Source organism: Strix uralensis, chromosome 5, assembly GCF_047716275.1.
Source record: "Strix uralensis isolate ZFMK-TIS-50842 chromosome 5, bStrUra1, whole genome shotgun sequence".
NCBI lineage: Eukaryota > Metazoa > Chordata > Aves > Strigiformes > Strigidae > Strix > Strix uralensis.
Window position 1 is genome coordinate 80260176 of NC_133976.1, and position 17861 is coordinate 80278036.

General features: G+C 44.8%; 1 protein-coding gene across 1 annotated transcript in view; it reads right to left on the reverse strand.

The window, feature by feature from the left end:
* The window catches only part of NUAK1 (NUAK family kinase 1), a 49683-nt gene extending 33757 nt beyond the window's left edge, over positions 1–15926 (reverse strand). Inside the window, exon 1 of the mRNA XM_074871904.1 lies at positions 15601–15926. Coding sequence (XP_074728005.1) covers positions 15601–15897 — 297 coding nt within the window. The 5' untranslated portion in view covers positions 15898–15926. The remainder of the gene's footprint in view (positions 1–15600) is intronic.
* Between the last annotated feature and the right edge of the window lie 1935 nt (positions 15927–17861).

The window sequence follows — 17861 nt, forward strand, 5'->3', positions numbered from 1 at the left end:
GATGTTCGCAGCCACAGCCTGCCAGGAGTGGAGCCCAAAGCTGGCATCCTGGGAGAGTCCCTGTCATGTGCAGATTTTACCTTCCTGGAGAAAAAAGTGGGACTGCTTACATTTTTCCTAATTTACTTCTAAGTGTAACTCCATATATCCTTCTGAATATCCAAAGATGCAATACCTAATACTTTAAAATGTTCATAACTCAGCCTGAAGAGAAAAAAAAAAAAAAAAAAAAAAAAAAAGAGGCTTATGATTTAATTCTGAAGGACTAAAGGAAAGAGAAAAAAAATGGCCAAGTTGAAGTTTCGGGGCTGTCACGCACAGATCGATTGAAGACCATCTCTTTTCCAAAGTCTAATAATTCACAAATATCCCATCCAACTACCTTCTAGCTTTCAAAGGAAGTTCATGTTTTGGCACATAAGAAATTATATCTGGAAAGAAACTGGGGTAGGGGATTTCCCCGAGGCAAAGGAGGTTCATAACTGTAATTAAAAGAAAAAAAAAAATGTTTTACAACCTCAACTATGGATCGTTCCTCCTTAATAGATGTTAACCAGCACTGAATGCCACATTCACTGAAAAGATGAAAACTGCATTTACAGTTAACTTCTGGTGAAGTTGCCAAACAGATGTTTATTTTTGGCTTCCACATTTACTGAAGCCAAATGCTACACTGAATTGGGATTTCACAAAGTCTAACTGCTTTTCTTCCAGGTTACAATTTTGTTGGAACCAAAAAGGAAAAAAAAAAAAAAAAAAAGAAGGGAGAAAAAAAGGCAGAAAAAAAAAAAGCTGACTTCATTTTTAAGTAGGAAAAAACCTGGTAGCATCCGTTTCTATCATGTCTGTTTATATCATAGTTTAAATAAGGTTAGAATTGTGCAATCATTATTGATCAACTTCCAAACACAGCACAGCTCCATCCAGCACATGTGCAAAAGAGGAACAGTCACTGGAAGCGAATCCTGTGTCAGTCTTTTAACTTCTGCAAGTCTGTGTGCAGACTGTTTAGCACTAATTAAATTACTGGCAAGTCAGGTTAAAGAGGAGTGAAAGAATTCACAAGCCCCAAGTTTACTGTTCTCAGTGTTACATGGGTATTACAGATTCCCCCTTCAAAAACTGGAAGATAGATTTCACATTAATTTTGAGGCTTGATCTCACAGCCACCACAGCTGCTGATGTAATGCAAAATGCTAACCTGGGGCAGCAGAGAGGGACTTTAATTCAATGTTTTTCTTCCATTGTGAATAAGCAGTGAACCACACTGAAGTAATCCTCCAAAGCAGGAGTGCACACTGTTCAAGGCACTGATTTGGGGATGAAATGCAAAACCAAGATCCTGGCTACTTCGTTAGAAAAAGCCCTTTATGACGTTCTTAATAAGAAAGGTATAAAGCCCTGGTGCCTGGATCTAGTTCCAGTTTGAAAATGACAGTCTCCTGTAATTCCTCCCAATAATTTAAATTGGAAATGAAGTTTTTCACACCCTCTAAGCAACTGTTGCAAACTATTGCAACGTTCTGTTAAATAATTGCTAAATAATGGTAACCTCAGCAGTTACCAGAGTTTCTAAAGTGATTTTGCACATGTTTAGGTGAAAGGTGCTATATCAGCGCAAGGCTGTATTTCACATTAAACAAGGAAGGGGGCTGGACATTGTTTAAACTCCTTCTTAGAACTATTTTTTTCCAAGAAGCCACCTGACAGCGCATTTTCATTCATTGGTACGTTCTGCTTGAGGAAGTTGTGGTTAAATAAAGGTAACCCAGCTTATTCTCTCTCTTTCACCAAAGTTTCTACGAGTTCAGAGAAACCTCAGAACCACTGAGAACTATGCACATCTTTACAATGCCTCTTCTACCACAAATGCAAAGTCTGGTATTGTGTGGATCTTTTAATTTTTGCTCTCCTGATTCTGCAGTTGTTTGAAGAAAAAAGGAAGTGCTATTTCACCATGAGAATTACAATAGTACAAGGAAAACTTGGGAAGAGTCTTTCTTCTTTCAAAGAAATGTCCATACCTTCAGGCACCCCAATGCTCATTGAAACCCAACACCATATTGCTTGACCACCTCAAATTCTTAATTAACCCAGTGGAATTTTGAAGTGTGGAGAGATTTTAAAATTGAGTTTATAGAGTTTAGGCTTTTCAAGTTGCGCCAGGGAAGGTTTAGACTAGATATTAGGAAGTATTTCTTTACAGAACGGGTAGTCAGGCATTGGAGTAGGTTGCCCAGGGAGGTGGTGGAGTCCCCATCACTGGAGGTGTTTAAGAGTAGAGTTGACATAGCGCTGAGGGATATGGTGGAGTTGGGAACTGTCAATGTTAGGCTAATGGTTGGACTAGATGATCTTCAAGGTCTTTTCCAACCTAGACGATTCTGTGATTCTGTGAGCAGAGATTCATTGCACAAGGATGGTGGGCCACAGAGATGATATCACAGAAAGTATACAGATGTGTGTAAACAGCACAGTTGGAAGGGTTAATGACACAGAACTCTCAGAAGCACCTATATCTAGTATATTTTTCTAAATTGATCTAAAATGGATCAAAATATAAATGCCACTTCCTGGTGAGAATCTAGTGAACCATAAACCCACATCCTATCTGGAAAAATACTCTTTGAAAACAAAGATTGGCAATTGTGTATCAAAGCCTCACCCAGGTTATTTTGCTCCAGGGCTTGCAGATCACTTTGCAATATTAAATTTGTTTTTATAAAAGCACTGCTTCAGTATTACATTGTTCAGCCTTGGACGTTACCTATTTAATGGTCTCTTTTTGGAAGGGACTGTCCTAGAATTTATGACAGAACGTGGTGGAATTGCTACAGAGGGAGGAAAGGAGTTTGCTAACATTTCTTCCCCATCCGTCTCTGATTTCTGAGAAATATTTATACCCCTGAAGGTAGAGGAACCTCCTGTTGTTCCCTTCTATTTATTGAAAGTAAATTACCAGGGCCACCCTAATGGCTCAGTGGAGAGAGTAACACAGGAACAGGAACACTCTTGCTCCCTGTGGCCAGCTGGGCTTGGAACAGACGTGAGAGGGCGAGGAATGAATTACGCTTTCCTACAATTAAGTGCTTGGCGATCAAGCTATTTTGCAGCCTTAAACGCATAATTCTAGCTTTCCTTGCTAGAAGAGGAGTTCACAACTGCAGGCAGTTGTTATAAGTAGTTATGGGGAGGGTTAACTTTGGAGGGGAGAAACTGCAAAGCCATTTTTTTTCTAGATGGAAAGCTTTTGGCAAAGAACTCCTCCAGACCCTGTGATCTGCAAAACTGTTGCCCCCTTTTTCAACATGCACAAACACCTTTTTTGGCACGTGTTTTGGCTGGGGTCAGCTGAACAAGGGAGAGTTAGCACTCAGATTTCTGGGATCCTCTTGCCAAAAACTAAGCTGTTAGGTAGTGCAACAGCAGCAGCACAGGCTTCCCACTTCACCCTGCCTGTGACCTTCACACAGACTTGGACATACCACCTTCCTCACGATGAGGAGCAATTCCCTCTCACACTGCTCAGTCCAGAAATTCATCTCAGCAAATACCACAAATCATGTCAGACCGACCAGGACTATTAAAGCAGTACTGCGCAATGTGAATTGCTGTCCACAAGGGACTGGAGCAAGAGACTGCCTAACCCACTTTGTTTAACTTTTTACTTAAACAATCCTGAAAGAGGAAGCTGCATTGCTACTCTGGAAATTACAACTTTAATCTCATTTAAACCACGCATTCCTCAGTTAAACTGCAGAAATAATTTAAGAACTGACTCCCAGATAAGACATTTTTCAACATTTCCTACATTTCCTGGAAATCTATTACCTCTGATGCTGTGAAGCAAAAGCAGGCTTATTAATTTAACCAGGTTAAAGCTCTTCCAGTAGCCCAAATAAACTCTAATGTCAGGCTAATTACATGCATTTCACCAGTTTTGCATTTTCACATTCCTCAAAGCAACAACACCCAACACCACTGCAACATCGATCATTTCCAACTCAACCCCACAAACCATCTGCACATATTGCATTCATCGCTCACTCACACTGCATTGCCCGTCGTTGAAAACACAGCAAGCTTCGTTTTCCCCTTAATGGTAACGGCTTCCTCAAGCTTGCTTTAATACGCATGCCGCAGCTCAGAAGTGCCAACATTTACTGGGTTGTTTAAACATCGTTTAGAGTTTTGCTGGGCAGATAAGAAGAATAACTTGGGTGTACAGTAAAACGAAGATATAGTTGTTTGTGCCAAACATTCAGTTTATGGCAATACTTCATAGGAATTATTCCCCATAATAACTGAACTGTCATATCCTACAACTACATCCCAGGCAACCTCCCAGCTGAGCTCACTACGGCTGCTGTCTGATGTGCTCTACATACAAACACCCAGAACTACCCAGATGTTCTCTATGTAAAACATTTGGTTTGAAACACGCAGCGCTTCTTTCCAAAAAGCCATTACATTTGTTTAATGGACTCACACAGTTCAACTAAAATATCCTGGAGCAGACATTTGACTGCAACTCTACTCTACAAGCCCCATCTGCAAAAAGAAAAAAAGAAAGAAAAAGTAAATGAGAATGCTTTACATGATTTATGTTGTCTTTATGATCAGCCAGTTCATAAAATACAAGCTCTGCTCTACAGACAATAACACAAATCGCTTTCAAGTGTATTGTTTAGTCCTTGCCTGTGTTAAACAAATATTTCAATTGAAACAAAGGGCCGAACTCTACTCTTTGGTTTACAACAGTGTTAATGTAACCGAGAGCAGCATTTTACCCATGGACATCACAGGGGATGCAATTTTTTTTGTTTTACACTCGGAGTGAGTGAGTAATGACATCCAATAATGATAACCAGTTACATTCGCGGCTGCAGAGTTTTGCTTTCATCCAAGAAAGGCTGGAAGGACGTTAAAGTACAGCATGAAATCCTTCTCCCTGATGAATTCCTCGCAAGCAATACGCAACCCACAACGAGGCATTTCACAGGTCCCATTAGACCACATTTTCATCATGAAATGCCAGACAGGATGGGAGAATACATTTGTTTTACTGAAACAGAGAGGCAGGTAGAAAACTCTCAAACTGTACTCAGAGAAAACCCTATTGTTGAAAAAGATGGCTAGTCCCTGGCCTGGATGTAAATGCACTGCATGGTCTAGCTGAAGGCCCTTGCTCCTCCCAGGTTTTGAGGACACAACAATGACCGAGTGGTACCAATTGGTGATCAACAGTGGTATGCAGTAGCGACCAGGCTCTGAGACACAACAGCTGTCAGGCTTTTAAAAAACTGGCGCCATCCCTTCAAAGTGTTACTACAACTATGAAAGAGGACATCCACTTTCTGAGTGACCTTCCTGAGATGGTTACACCCATACAAGGACCGGCTTGGCTCAGTGCAGCACTGGAGCTGTGGTCGACCTAAGCTCCCCCCGCAGCTCCACCACAGACTTTCCAGATGAACCTCAGGGAAACCACTCACCCCCTGGGCACCCAAAGCACAGCTGTGACAACCAACTCCTACAGGAGATGGAGCTTAAACCCACAGATCACCATTTCATTATTTCACATCATTTCAGCACCGTGAAGAGAATTAAACGTGACAAGGAAAGGAGTGCAAAGGATGCTATGCCCCATGTGCAGGCCTGGTTAAAAATGTGTCTTCCCAAGAGGGCAACGTGGATGCCTCCCAGATGTATCCCTACACAGGTCAGCTAAGCCTATGTTACCTCCAGCAGGTATTTTACAGACATTTCCATCTTGCACTGGGGTGCAGCTATCTCATGCTCCAGGCCACATGGCATTACAGCATGCACAAGCTGGGAAGGTGGCACTCTCCCCTCTTCTTCTCCCAAAGGCTTTCTTTTTCCCCCATGCCAAAACAATGACCTGCAATAGGGCCCTGTCAAAACTGCTGTCGAGTACAGCATTGCACCAGGGGTCCCCAGCCACCTGAGGGACTGGCTGGCCTTTGCTCCTCCTTCCTGAGCCAAACTCCGCTAGGGAAGCTACAAGATTTGATTTGTGCGGAGTGCAATGGCAAAAATACGCAAATAAATGACAGCTCCAAACATGTGCCTCAGGAGCTGGTTTTTTTAAAAAAAAGCTTTGCCATCTTCTCCTGTCGAGCTTGTGTGCAAAAGACTTAATCTTTTTGCATCAATGACAAAAAACCACAACAAAACACCATTTAACAAAAAGGAACATGTTTAGATACCACATGACTCAAACAGGTATTTTTATTCAACCTTCATTGCTACCTTTTGTGATTAAAAAATATTCACACTCACTTTTAAAATCACAATTGTACCTCAAATAAAGGGAGATATCATTCACCATCAGGCGTTTCATGGAGATTAGAAATTGTAGCAGAGATTAAATGCCTTTTTGTGTACGGGAAACATGATATGGGGGCTTTGAGATCTCCATCAACACCAGGACCCAAATCTTTCTGGTCTACCCATGAATGGCTAAATTTAGTCTCCAAACTTGGCATGGTATCTTTTCACAGAAACAATGAATTTTTTTTTTTTTTTTTTTTTTTTTTAAGACTACTATCCCTTAACTAGTGTCTTTATTCCAAGGCAGTAGCACTCAAGCCCAAATATGCTGACTAAGCCCCTCAGCACAGTGAGACATTAGGATAATTGCAAGTTCCTCAAGCCGCCAGACCTCAGAACAAAGACACTCAGCTCCTCCAACCTCTCTGCTTAAGTCGTCCCACATGTCGGCCCCTGGGCCAGGGTAGTTGAGGGGCTCTGGGATCAGCCAACGTTCCCCAGGAAGGCGAGGCAACAGGGATGGAACAGCCCACTAAGCACCAATGCTTCATCACGGAGGCAGCCAGCCCCACACAAGGTGCAGGGAACCCTCCCCTTCACCAGGCTGGCAGCTCAGGAGACCCAACAGCAAAGGGTCTCAGGCACCAAGCCGGAGGTGTGATTGAGGTGAGGTAGGAAATGCTGGCAGGGAGAGGGAAAAGCCAAGGAGGGGCCCAGAAATTAACAGTTACATTGGTTGCACATTAACCTAAGCAACCTCAGCTGTATTCCTAATACTTACAAACCACAAGACCTGTGTTTATTTTGTGATTTTGCATTCACCTACAACTGGCCAGGACAGTTTTGAAAATGCCAGCCATGCCAATCCCTTTTCCTAGAGCTGCTGTGTGTCTGGAGTTTTTTTTTTTTAATTAAGGGAACCATCCATTAAAGTACTGTATTATTTTCCTCCACTGGTAAGAGCAGAGCCTGAAAAAGTACACACTTGAGCAAGACCCAGGACTTCCATCCCGTCGTGGGTCAGTGGCAGCTTTAAGGACTGATGTCTCGTAAACCACCAGAGCTAGAAGCAAATCCTGTCTGCCTTTGGAGAGCGAGGGAACACTAAGCATTTATACCATACAATAGTTTAACAGACTGAATTGAGGGTTGGCTCATGGTCTTCAGTGCAAACATAAAAAAATACTGAGTTCAAATGAGAGGACTAAAACAGAGCAAGAGCAAGGGATGCCTACAACCTCGCCCCCTCCCCCCTTTGCAACATGCAGCAAAGGTTACAGGAGGGCCTCCACATCTATTGAACATCTGGCATTTTTGGTGTGAGTCCAGGATGTTTGATGGGTATGGCCAGACACCGTACGCTCACAGAGTATCTCACCCAGCCCCCTAGTGTTCAAAGGTCTAGAATCCCCTAATTTATATAATGTACAATGTTGCCTGTGAGGACACAGTGATAAATATATTCTGTTTAAAAGCAGATACTTCTCAAATCATAACTTGCAGATGCTCAAAGTCTTTCATGTGGGTAAGACAAATGAGAGCCATAGAGACTGATTTTGTAGCCAGGGAGTACAGGAAGCAACAGGAAGGAGAACACTATTGAAAGCCTGGATACACTTATGGCTTTAATGAATTGGTCATCAAATATAACACCACACATATGCAGTTTTTACCTTGCTTTGTAGTTTGCTCCCTGCCTCCCCCCAGCTATTCCCCATATATCTAGCAAAGTGGAAATTATTTTGAGTTTAGTTTATTAAATGGACACACATGGTACTCACATCTGTTCGAAGATATTTGAGGGAAACGCTGACAAATATCATTTGCATATTTAGTCAGAGACCTTTTCATCTAAGACATTTCCTCTGACATACCAACTATCTCAAGCACATCAACCTATCAAGGCTAATGATGAGAGTTTTTTCTATGAAGTGTCCGGTGCACACCTGGGAGAATTAGAGACAAATCCTGACTTATGGAGGAGGCAAGAAGAGACAAGATCAATATTCTCTGTAGGTCAGAGATTCCCACACCAACACACCCATCACTGGTGGCACGCAAACCACAAAAACTGTATGCCAGAGCTGGGCACCAGCAGCATCCCCACCCCTGCCCAGGTCAGGAGCTGCTGAGGCTCTGGCCACTCTGCACAGAGGAGGAGTTGGCAGCTGCCACCACCACTTCTTGCCATGCATGCTGCAAGCTCCTATCCCACCCCAAGACCAGAGGCAAACCTGCACTTCTGGCTTTGGATCGTCATCCAGGGCTGCTGCGGAAAACATAGGCTATGGTCCCACTTTACACAGGAAGAGTGTACAAGATGACAATGAGGAAAACAGTGTCCTGCTGAGAGGAGCATGGTTGTACAGTAAGAAGCATCCTGGCTCATGTAGACAAGAGGGTATGCAAGCATGGTACAGGAGGCGGAGACTCAAGCCAGGGAGATGCCCACGTCAAAGCAAAGGTCAGCAGCCAATTTCCAAATCCCTGGTATGTGGGGTTTGGAAACACATGCCATATGCTTTGCATTTGGATTACCATGGCTGTACACATGCTGACCTGCTGCTGTTCAAGGCTGATATACCTGGAACTGGTTTTCAACCCACATTCGACATTCTTCCTTGGCACTGTCGTGACCACCACGTGCCTCCTCCCAATTCCTCACTCCAGCAAAGACTCTCTAGTTATTTATTTACCAGACAAAACACAGACTAACTACAATTACAATTCCCTAAAGAATAAACAATTGCTCACAAGAACTGCACATTCCACACAGTTTTATTCAACATGTATGACCCCAAACTACAACATATACAATAATTGTCTCCATGTGGCAAATCCACATTTCGGTTCTTAAAAAATAATAATAATTTTTAGAACACATGCCACCAAAAAACGCAGTATATTTTAGCCATATCTAATGAAAGACTTTGTACAAGCAACTCCCATTCTGTTGTCTTCTCTAGCATATGGTGCTGTGAAACCATTTGTAATAACGCTTAGGCATTTTATGGTGTTTTTAGCTGAAGGCTGCCTTATAAACATTGGCTCAAATTCTGTTGCAAATTTCACATTTAGAGGGATCACACTAGGTATGTATCAGGCCCAAATGTTCCCTGTCAATTAGTCTAACTTCCCTATATTAAGTAGTATCCCTCCAGAAAGGGATACACTGAGACACAGGGAAGTCAACTGACCTGCCCAAATTTGTTCAATCCAATGGGGGGGGGGGAGGAGCAACAGTCTCTCAAACTTAATTTCTTCACCTGTAAGAGAGTCCAACATCATTGAAGGAATTCAGAAAGAACATGCTGTTCTTTAATTTGGTAAAAGATTTGACAAGGTAACGTATTCAGAAGACCCCTTACTGGCTAGTCATTAATTCAGACTTTCATACCACTGAACCATACTTCCCTGAAAAAAATCTGCTTCTTCAACAAGAATCCTCAGTGCAGAAAGCAAGTATTTTGTATTAGTGCCTTTCCCCTAATGACCTGCACGCTGCAATCAGTTATTTCTGTTTGCAGCCCTTGATGTTCAGGTCTTTTTTGGCATTTCAGTTATACAGGTGTTTATTGTGAAGACTGTAGTAATTTTATACAACCAGGTAGTAACTCCTGTTGTAATAAGCCCACAATATTCACTGTGAATTACATTAGATTAAATCCAGTGATTTTTTCTTTTTCCTTTTTTTTTTTTTTTAACCAGAGTCTCAGAACATCTAATAATTAAGGGTGGCACCATCAACAAATTAACAGCAAAACAATTTTCAAGCCCATATATGCTTTCCAACTTCTATTCATTCCAAACATAGAATTTCCATGCATGCTTTGGTACAATTTTTACAGAGGATGACCTGAATTTCACTAACATGCCTTCAGCACCATGAAAACATCGTCCAGATTTAGTCACATCCTGAGTCCCTAAAGGAAGTCAGTTTGCACATCTTAAATAAATAAGGGTTTTGGCAATACATATTGCAAGAATCCATCTTCCACTGAGGAACCTCTGGCCCCACATATGTGCCGCATGGCAGGAGAGGTGCAAGCAGCACCCACCACAGGCTGCACAGATCCTGCTAGCAGCTACCAGCTCGGAAGCAGGGAGCAAGGCAGCGCTCTCTGCACGGGTCACAGCGCTGGCATGCAGAACAAAGCGGGAGGCAGCAGCGCAAGTAGACTACGAAAAGGCCAGGAACGGAGACCGAAGCTGAACATCACACAGGAACAAAAGCCCAGGGTAAAGAGAGCGCCCAGGAGGCAGGAGAGACTGAGATCTGGAGGAGGCGGCTGTCATCCGTAGGACCCTGATGCTATATACTCTACATTTCTGGAAAAAGCAGGTATTAGGTTGTGCACTCAAAAGTAGCCAATACTTCTGATGATTTTGGCTTTAATCGTCAAGTTTTTCTTTCTCCTGTATAAAACTAGGTAGTGATACAAGCCACTGTTAGTATTATTCAAGTGTATTATCATAGCTGTGGAAGCCACATTCACAATCAGGATCCTGCTGTGCAAAGTACTGTACAAGCACTTCACATCACAGCAGTGTTGTGGAGATACTTCCACCGGTGTCTGCAATAAAGGAAGATATTTTAATAAGAACAACAAAGAACCTCAAAAAAAAAAAAAAAAAACAAAACAGTTCCACATCAGATTTGGATATTATCCTGCAGAAGATGCACACTGAGAAAGATTAAAAAAAAAAAAAAAAATCAATATTAAGTAGTGACCCAAGTGCTATCTGAAGCACAAATTCTCAGAAAAAAAAAAATGGAAATATAACATGTCATTAAAGATAAGAGAATTCATGTGCATAGGAGGGAAGAAAGGGGTACTGACATTTTCTACGATATCAGCAAAGCAGACCAGAGAGTTGGGACAAACATTCCACCTGGCTTTCACTGTCCTCAGTGACCCACGAGCATGTTTTTATCTTGTTATTTGGAACCCTTAAAAACCACACCGCAAACAAACAAATGGTAGTGTGGCCAACAAGGCCTTAATTACTGACATGACAGAGCTGTCATTGTTGATACTCATGTTTTGGTTTTGTCATGATACGGAGAAATACAGTCAGCAAAGCGAAGGTCCTCCTTTCACGTAATCTGTTGCTGTTTCAGGGTTTCAAAAAGCCTGTGCGACTCTCCAAAAGCATCATGAAGCAGAGCTGTTTCAAAGCGTTAATTTGCACTGGAGTTGCCACTAAAAATATTTCTGTTGCTCTACAGTTTGGGAACTCTTTACAAGATTTTAATTTGGAAACCAATTTCATTTGGCAACATCCTTCTACCTGCACTTCCAAGCGAAAGAGATAAACGAGTACCACCACACATAACAAGCCTGCACAAATATGCACCGCACGCCTGTTTTTCATGTTGGGCTGCAGCTTGTCATCAATTCCCAAAATAATTAACTTTCCGGAGGAACGGCTGGAGGAGAATAGTGCTTCCTCCACCTGCTGGTGAGGAGGAAGAAAAGATGTCCTGGCTCTCAGGCAGAGAAAGGGGGGTGAAGGCGGAGGGGAGGCCCAAGTGCAGCCTAAAGAAAGAAAGGGAGAAAAGCTCCTGGCTTTTGCAAACTGCAAAATCTCTCCTGAGTACAAACAGTAACCGAAATTAAGCTCAAATAATACAGAGTCCTTATGAGAGGCTGTAACAACCGACCAGCAATGTTAGCAAGCTCCAGGTCCAGTGGTGGCAGGAGAACAAATGACTCCCAGCAGAGCACCTCTCAGGAGGGCACCCACAGGCAGCTGCAAACCAGCTGGGGTATCAAACCCCTGGGTTAAACTCTGCTGGGAGTGCTCCAGGAAGCCTAACAGGGTTTACCTGGTGTCTTCCATGTTTTAGAGAGCTACGTGCTTCTTTACTAACATTAATTTAATTAATATTAACGCATTTCTGATTCCAGGCATTGCTTTCTGTATGATGTCAGGAACACACAAATAACAAGACTGAAAACACCTGTCTGCAATTTAAAGTTGCATTATAAGGAGTATTTACTCCACTGGAATCATTTACTCAAAGAACCCAGCAGCATCTACCATCCTCATGCACCATGCATGACCGGCCAGAGGTGGTCAATACACAGCTTATCTAAGGCTGACATAAGTGTAACTGGATTTCTTGGCTAACAAACATTGAATACGTAACATGACAAAAGCTCAGTTCTTCGGTTTAACGTGCAAGATGACAAGTGGAGAAAATACCCACAGAAATGTCAACATGAGTGCTACTTCACAGGCTTGTGATATCATCTCTTCATCCTTACACTTACTAACAGGTGCCTTAATTTAAAATACCATAAGTTACAGTGTATACTGAGCCAGTACTAATGAAGGAAATCTTGCTGGCAAAATCAGGCACTTCATACATCATGTAGTGGGCAATATTTTAACTGCTTCATGCAGCATGCAATACTGTCTGTAGTCACTGTGGTAACCAATACACAAATCCACAGAAGTTGTTTCCAATAACAAACTAAATGTATCATACAATCTACCCTGGAGCTTTATGGCAGGAAGCTTTATGATCACGTTCCACTGACTTAAGAGGAAAGACAAAGAAATTATAACAATCTGAATAAACCTGCAATCTGTTAGTAAGTGCCAAATACTACTTTCATTCAAGTCAACAGAAATCCTGCTATTGATTTCCAATGGCACAGGACTAAAGCACATCTGTACCTTGGATTGAACTGTCTTCTCACCTTTGTTTTACTTCACTAACTCAAATCTGCCAATTTCTATTTCATTCCTGAGCTCTCTATTTATACAGATGATGGCAAATCCTAAGTTTGTGCTTCATATGAAAAGCCTGGCTAATCACACAAATATCTTTATGAAATGCCATACAGCTAAAGAGATTGTTAACGGACAAAAGAAGCAGAAAGGCCAAATAGGAGAATCGCTTGGACAAGGCTGATGACTGGGAACACAATGCGGCTGCCAAGGTCCGGCTTTGCAATCTGTTACTATACAGCTTCAAATACCTGCTTACCACTGAGCAAAGAAAAAGATGATTAGCTAAACCAGTAGCAGAATACAGATGGGACCAGAGCAACCTTGGGACTCTCACTACCTGGCTGCTGGCTGTGAGGTGATTTGCACTGGAAGTGATGCAAGATCACTCACTCTGTGCATCCTCTGCTGGACACGGACACCCAGCCCAACCCGCTCATTAACACTGCCCACTAATGAGAACTGAGGAGAGGAAAGGGAAGAGAATGGTGCGAGGGGGAGCTGAAGGACAACTCTGCCTCTCTCTGATCAATTGTCCTGTCGGTGCTCTCATCTCACCCATGGAAAGCTATCGGTGTTCACTGCACCAGTCAGACAAGGGAACTGTCAGAAAACAAGAAGCATCTTCCATTCACTTAGCTCTGGCTGGATTCCTGACAACTAGGTTTTATTCTGTAAGCAGACAAAATGTGGGTATTTTACATACACTCACAGATGTTAAAGTTCAAACAGACACGTTACACCAGAACTCGCCTGCAGACTAGTTAATAATTATAAAGAGCCACACGCCAAGGCTTGTATTACTACAGTATAAAACTCACACCCCAGTAAGGATTTGTTTAGCTTCTACATACCAGCTGATAGAGCGAGTGTAACACTTTTATTGCATTTAAGATTGCATGGGTATTCTGATTTTCACTCTCTCCATTTCAAGATGGCATCAGCTGTATAAATTCAGTTCAGACCGCATCATCTAAGTATCCTTAGCTGTGTGGCTGAAGTGCTTGACAGTCAGCAAAATACAGAAAGACCTGGTGTGTTGTTGATTTAGAGGAGATACACATCTGCACTACATCCTTTCCTCTGTGAAGGCCCTTCCCAAAGACAAATCTCATTTACAATAGTCACCTTTTTTTTAAATTTATCAAGTCTTTTAAAAAAGGACTTTTTGATGTATTTGCTTATTTACTACATTTGTAACGCAACTCAAAAATAATCTACCTACTTACAGAATAAATAGTATATAACATAGCCCTGGAGCTTTTGTTAGCCTGAAATTGTAAAACAGCCAAGACAGCAAACTTTAAAAATCATGGACTTGGAGTGAGCATGTGCAGAGATGTCCATCTCTGGTTTCTCTTCAGCCAGCCTCCAAATGAGCTAATAAACTGAAAGCATACATGATATGACTCTACAACTTGGCTGAAACTCTCATTTCCACTGTCGACACAAAGATATTCAGTTGCAAAGTAAGTGTCCCTTATTAAAGCCATGGCATCTGCAATTGCATTTTCTGTTTTACAGTTGCTTCTGCCTCTGGGTGCACGTTGAGCTTCCAGGCAACCAAAAAGGAAAGATAAACGAGACAAAACCTGTAACGTCACTAGGGAAATGTCTTGCTTTTAGCTGAAGTCTAGTGAAAACTCAGTTACTTCATATGAAAAGCAGCATTAAGAACTCTTTAGAAAACCATCTATTTCTCTGGACAATCTTTAATGCAACGCCTGTCCCTCATTCACTTGCCTTCTGTGAATAGTTACGTAGTTTGGGGAAGGAAAAATGACAATAACTCTGACTAATGTGTACATCTCTTCAATTGCATTTCTGCGCCCTGCTGGAGCGCTGTACCCATGAGGAAATGCTGAAGCTGAGTTATTGCTGGACAACCTCCGGGCTGCTTGAAGTCTCGAGCCAGCCGGCACCACTGAGCACTGAAACGGATCGTAAAAACCAATGGGGCTGGGTTGTAGTCCCCGCAATTTTCTTATGTGTCAGCAAAGTTCAGGTCACAAAAGTATGACTGAATCACGGCATTTTGAACCAGAGAACCAACGTTTGCCCTTCTGACAGTACTTTGTGGGAGGCTTTGGTTAGCCAGGGGATGTGACAGGTTTCGCGAAACTGAATTTCCAGTGGGGAAGGAACAACTGTTCACAGTGGACCCGCATGCAAAAACAAAACAAAAACAATAAGCCATCCCATTTTTCCAATAATAACACATGCTTTTAAAATGTACCTATGTGTGACTACAATACCACCACCACTCCCCCTGAAAAGAAAAAAATAAAGTTTCTGTATAGGATTTGCACTCCAGACAAAGCCCTGGACCCAAGCGACCACTGGCACGGGTGGGATGCTGCCCCGGGCCCCCACGGGATACAGCCACACCGGGCTCCTGCCCACCGAACCACGGACGGGGCTGCTAACGGGTCCCTGAGGGGATGCACCCGCCCGGCTCCGCTCCGGAGTAGGTGCTGGAGAGAAAACTGTTATATAGGTGTGTATATATATATATATATATATATATAATAGAAAAGCAAAGAGAAGCCCCTCCGCCTGCCTTACCACTCTGCCAGAAAACCTCTCGATGGCCCGCTTGACTTTGCCATAGGTGCCTTTGCCCAAGGTCTCCTGCAGCTCGTAGCGATGCTTCAGGTTGTGCTTGTGGTGATGCCGCTTCACCCCCTGCTGCTTCCTCGCCGCCGCCGTTACCTCCGCGGACGGAGCCTCCCCGAGCGGCTCCTCCATGGCCGCTGCTGCCGCTGCCGCCGCCTCGCCTGGCCCGGAGCCGCAGCGGGGCTGCGCGGGGCTGAGGCTGCTGCTGCTGCTGCTGCCGCGGGCGGCCGCCTCAGCGCCCTCCATGCCGGGCGGCGGCGGGCGCGGCGTGTGAGCGCCCCGCCGGCCCCGCAGCCTCTGCCTCGGCCCCGCGCCCGCGCCGGCACCATGGGGCGCGGCGGGGCGGGGCGCGGCGCGGCGCGGCGGGGCGGGGGGCGGTGGCGCCCCGCGATCTCCTCCCCTTCCCCGCCGCCCGCCCCGGCGGCAGCGGCGGCGGCCCAGGCGTGGGGCGGGCCCTCCGCCCCGCCCCGGCCGGCCGGGCCGCCCCCGCTGCCCTGCGGGCGGCCGGGCCGGGCTCGCTTTTGTTGCGCTGAGGGGACGGGGCTCCCCGGCCGCTCTCCCGGCCCGCTGGAAAGTGCCTCAGCGGGGCTGAGCCCCCCGGCGCGGCGCGGAGGGCGGCCTGCCCACAGCCCCCGGCCCCCGCCGCACAGGCCGCGGGCCGGGCGGCCTCGCCCCGGGGCTGAGCCCCGCCGGGCTCTGCGGGGCCGGGCTGAGGCGAGGCCGAGGGTCTGGCGTGTGCACCTGCAGAGCCCGGCGGGAGCGGGGCCGCGCCGACGGCGGGCAGGGCCCCGGTGGAGCCTGCACCAAATTCAGGTCTGGAAAGTTTTTCCAGAAAAAAGGTGAATTTTCCCCATTCGCCAAGCGGGCGAGGGTTTCCTGTACGGTTTCCATGGGCCTGGAACTGGCAGAAAAACACGGGCACACCCAGGCGCTGCCTGCCTGCTCCGGGAGGTTTTCACGTCTAAGAAACCCTCCTGGGCCTGTCCTGCTGTGGTGGACCTGGAAATGAGCACCAAGGGCTTAGAGCTGAGGGACCCCTCACCTCTGCTTTCAGGATCTTTGAAATACAAAGGAATGCATCGGTTTTACGTTTTTCTTCATTTTAAAGTAAGGTGATTATTTCTTTCACAAAGACGTCTTGAAAACTTAAACCAGTGCAGACGTATAAATTGTGGCCAGGGTTAAGACAAATCAGATGTTTCCTTTAGGAAAGAAGCCATCCCCATGCCCATGGCCAGAGAAGGCAGATGGTCTCTAGCATTAGATGGTCTCTTTCCCATTAGCAGAAATGGGAAATTGGCGTGGGGTGAAATCATTTTGGCATGCTCCAGTACAGGCAATTTGCTGGACCGACAGGCCTTCATGTGAGAGTCTTGGCTCCATGTCTCTTCCCCTCTGACTGTCCTTAAGGTGCAAGTTACAGTTGGGATTGTCTCTCTGCAAGAATATGGTACAGATCTTCCGAAATCCTGGGTTCAGCTTCATGATCACAGCGATGTCAAAGCACAGAATTTCGGGACTCAGTAACCCCATCCCTCCGTCTCGCTGGGGGAGTGTTAACGCAGGAGTTGGTCTGTGTGCTCAGCCAGTTTGATTGCCTGACTCCTGCGAAGGCTCAGGTTTGTCAGAGGTAACTAATTCAGGAGTGTCCAGGTGATGGGCTGATACCCAGGCACCAGCTTTGGTGAGGACTCTTGTTTGGTCCCTCTAGCTCACTGGGCCGGGGTGTAAGGCTGGACTTCCTCAAGGTTTCTTCCTGAGATAGTGAACACACTGCTCTGAGGCTGGAGCCTTAGCCCCTCTGACTTGATGAACTTGAAAACACAAGTTTCTCTGTAATTGCCATCTCTGCACCTTCATTTCAGGATCAGCAGAAGTGCCCAACGGGCTCAAGGCAAGTCTGCCGAGTGCAGTACCCAGCTCCTGGCAGGAGCTGTCCCCACACCACACAGTTGAAGAAGACAGAAGGAATCCTGCAGTGGTCAGAAGTAACACATCCCACGTCTTGATCTTTGGAGCCTGACATTGGCTTAAGCTCTGGAGCATGAAATTTAACATCTCCTTCACAGACTACACCACAAACTGGCTATTCCAAAGCAGAAAGGGTAAGGGAAGCCTCACTCTTACTATACAAAAAAAAGAGCGCCGTGTCCTCCTGTAGCCCCTTCCTTTGTTTTAATTGTGGAAAGGACAAAAATTCTGTGGCCTCC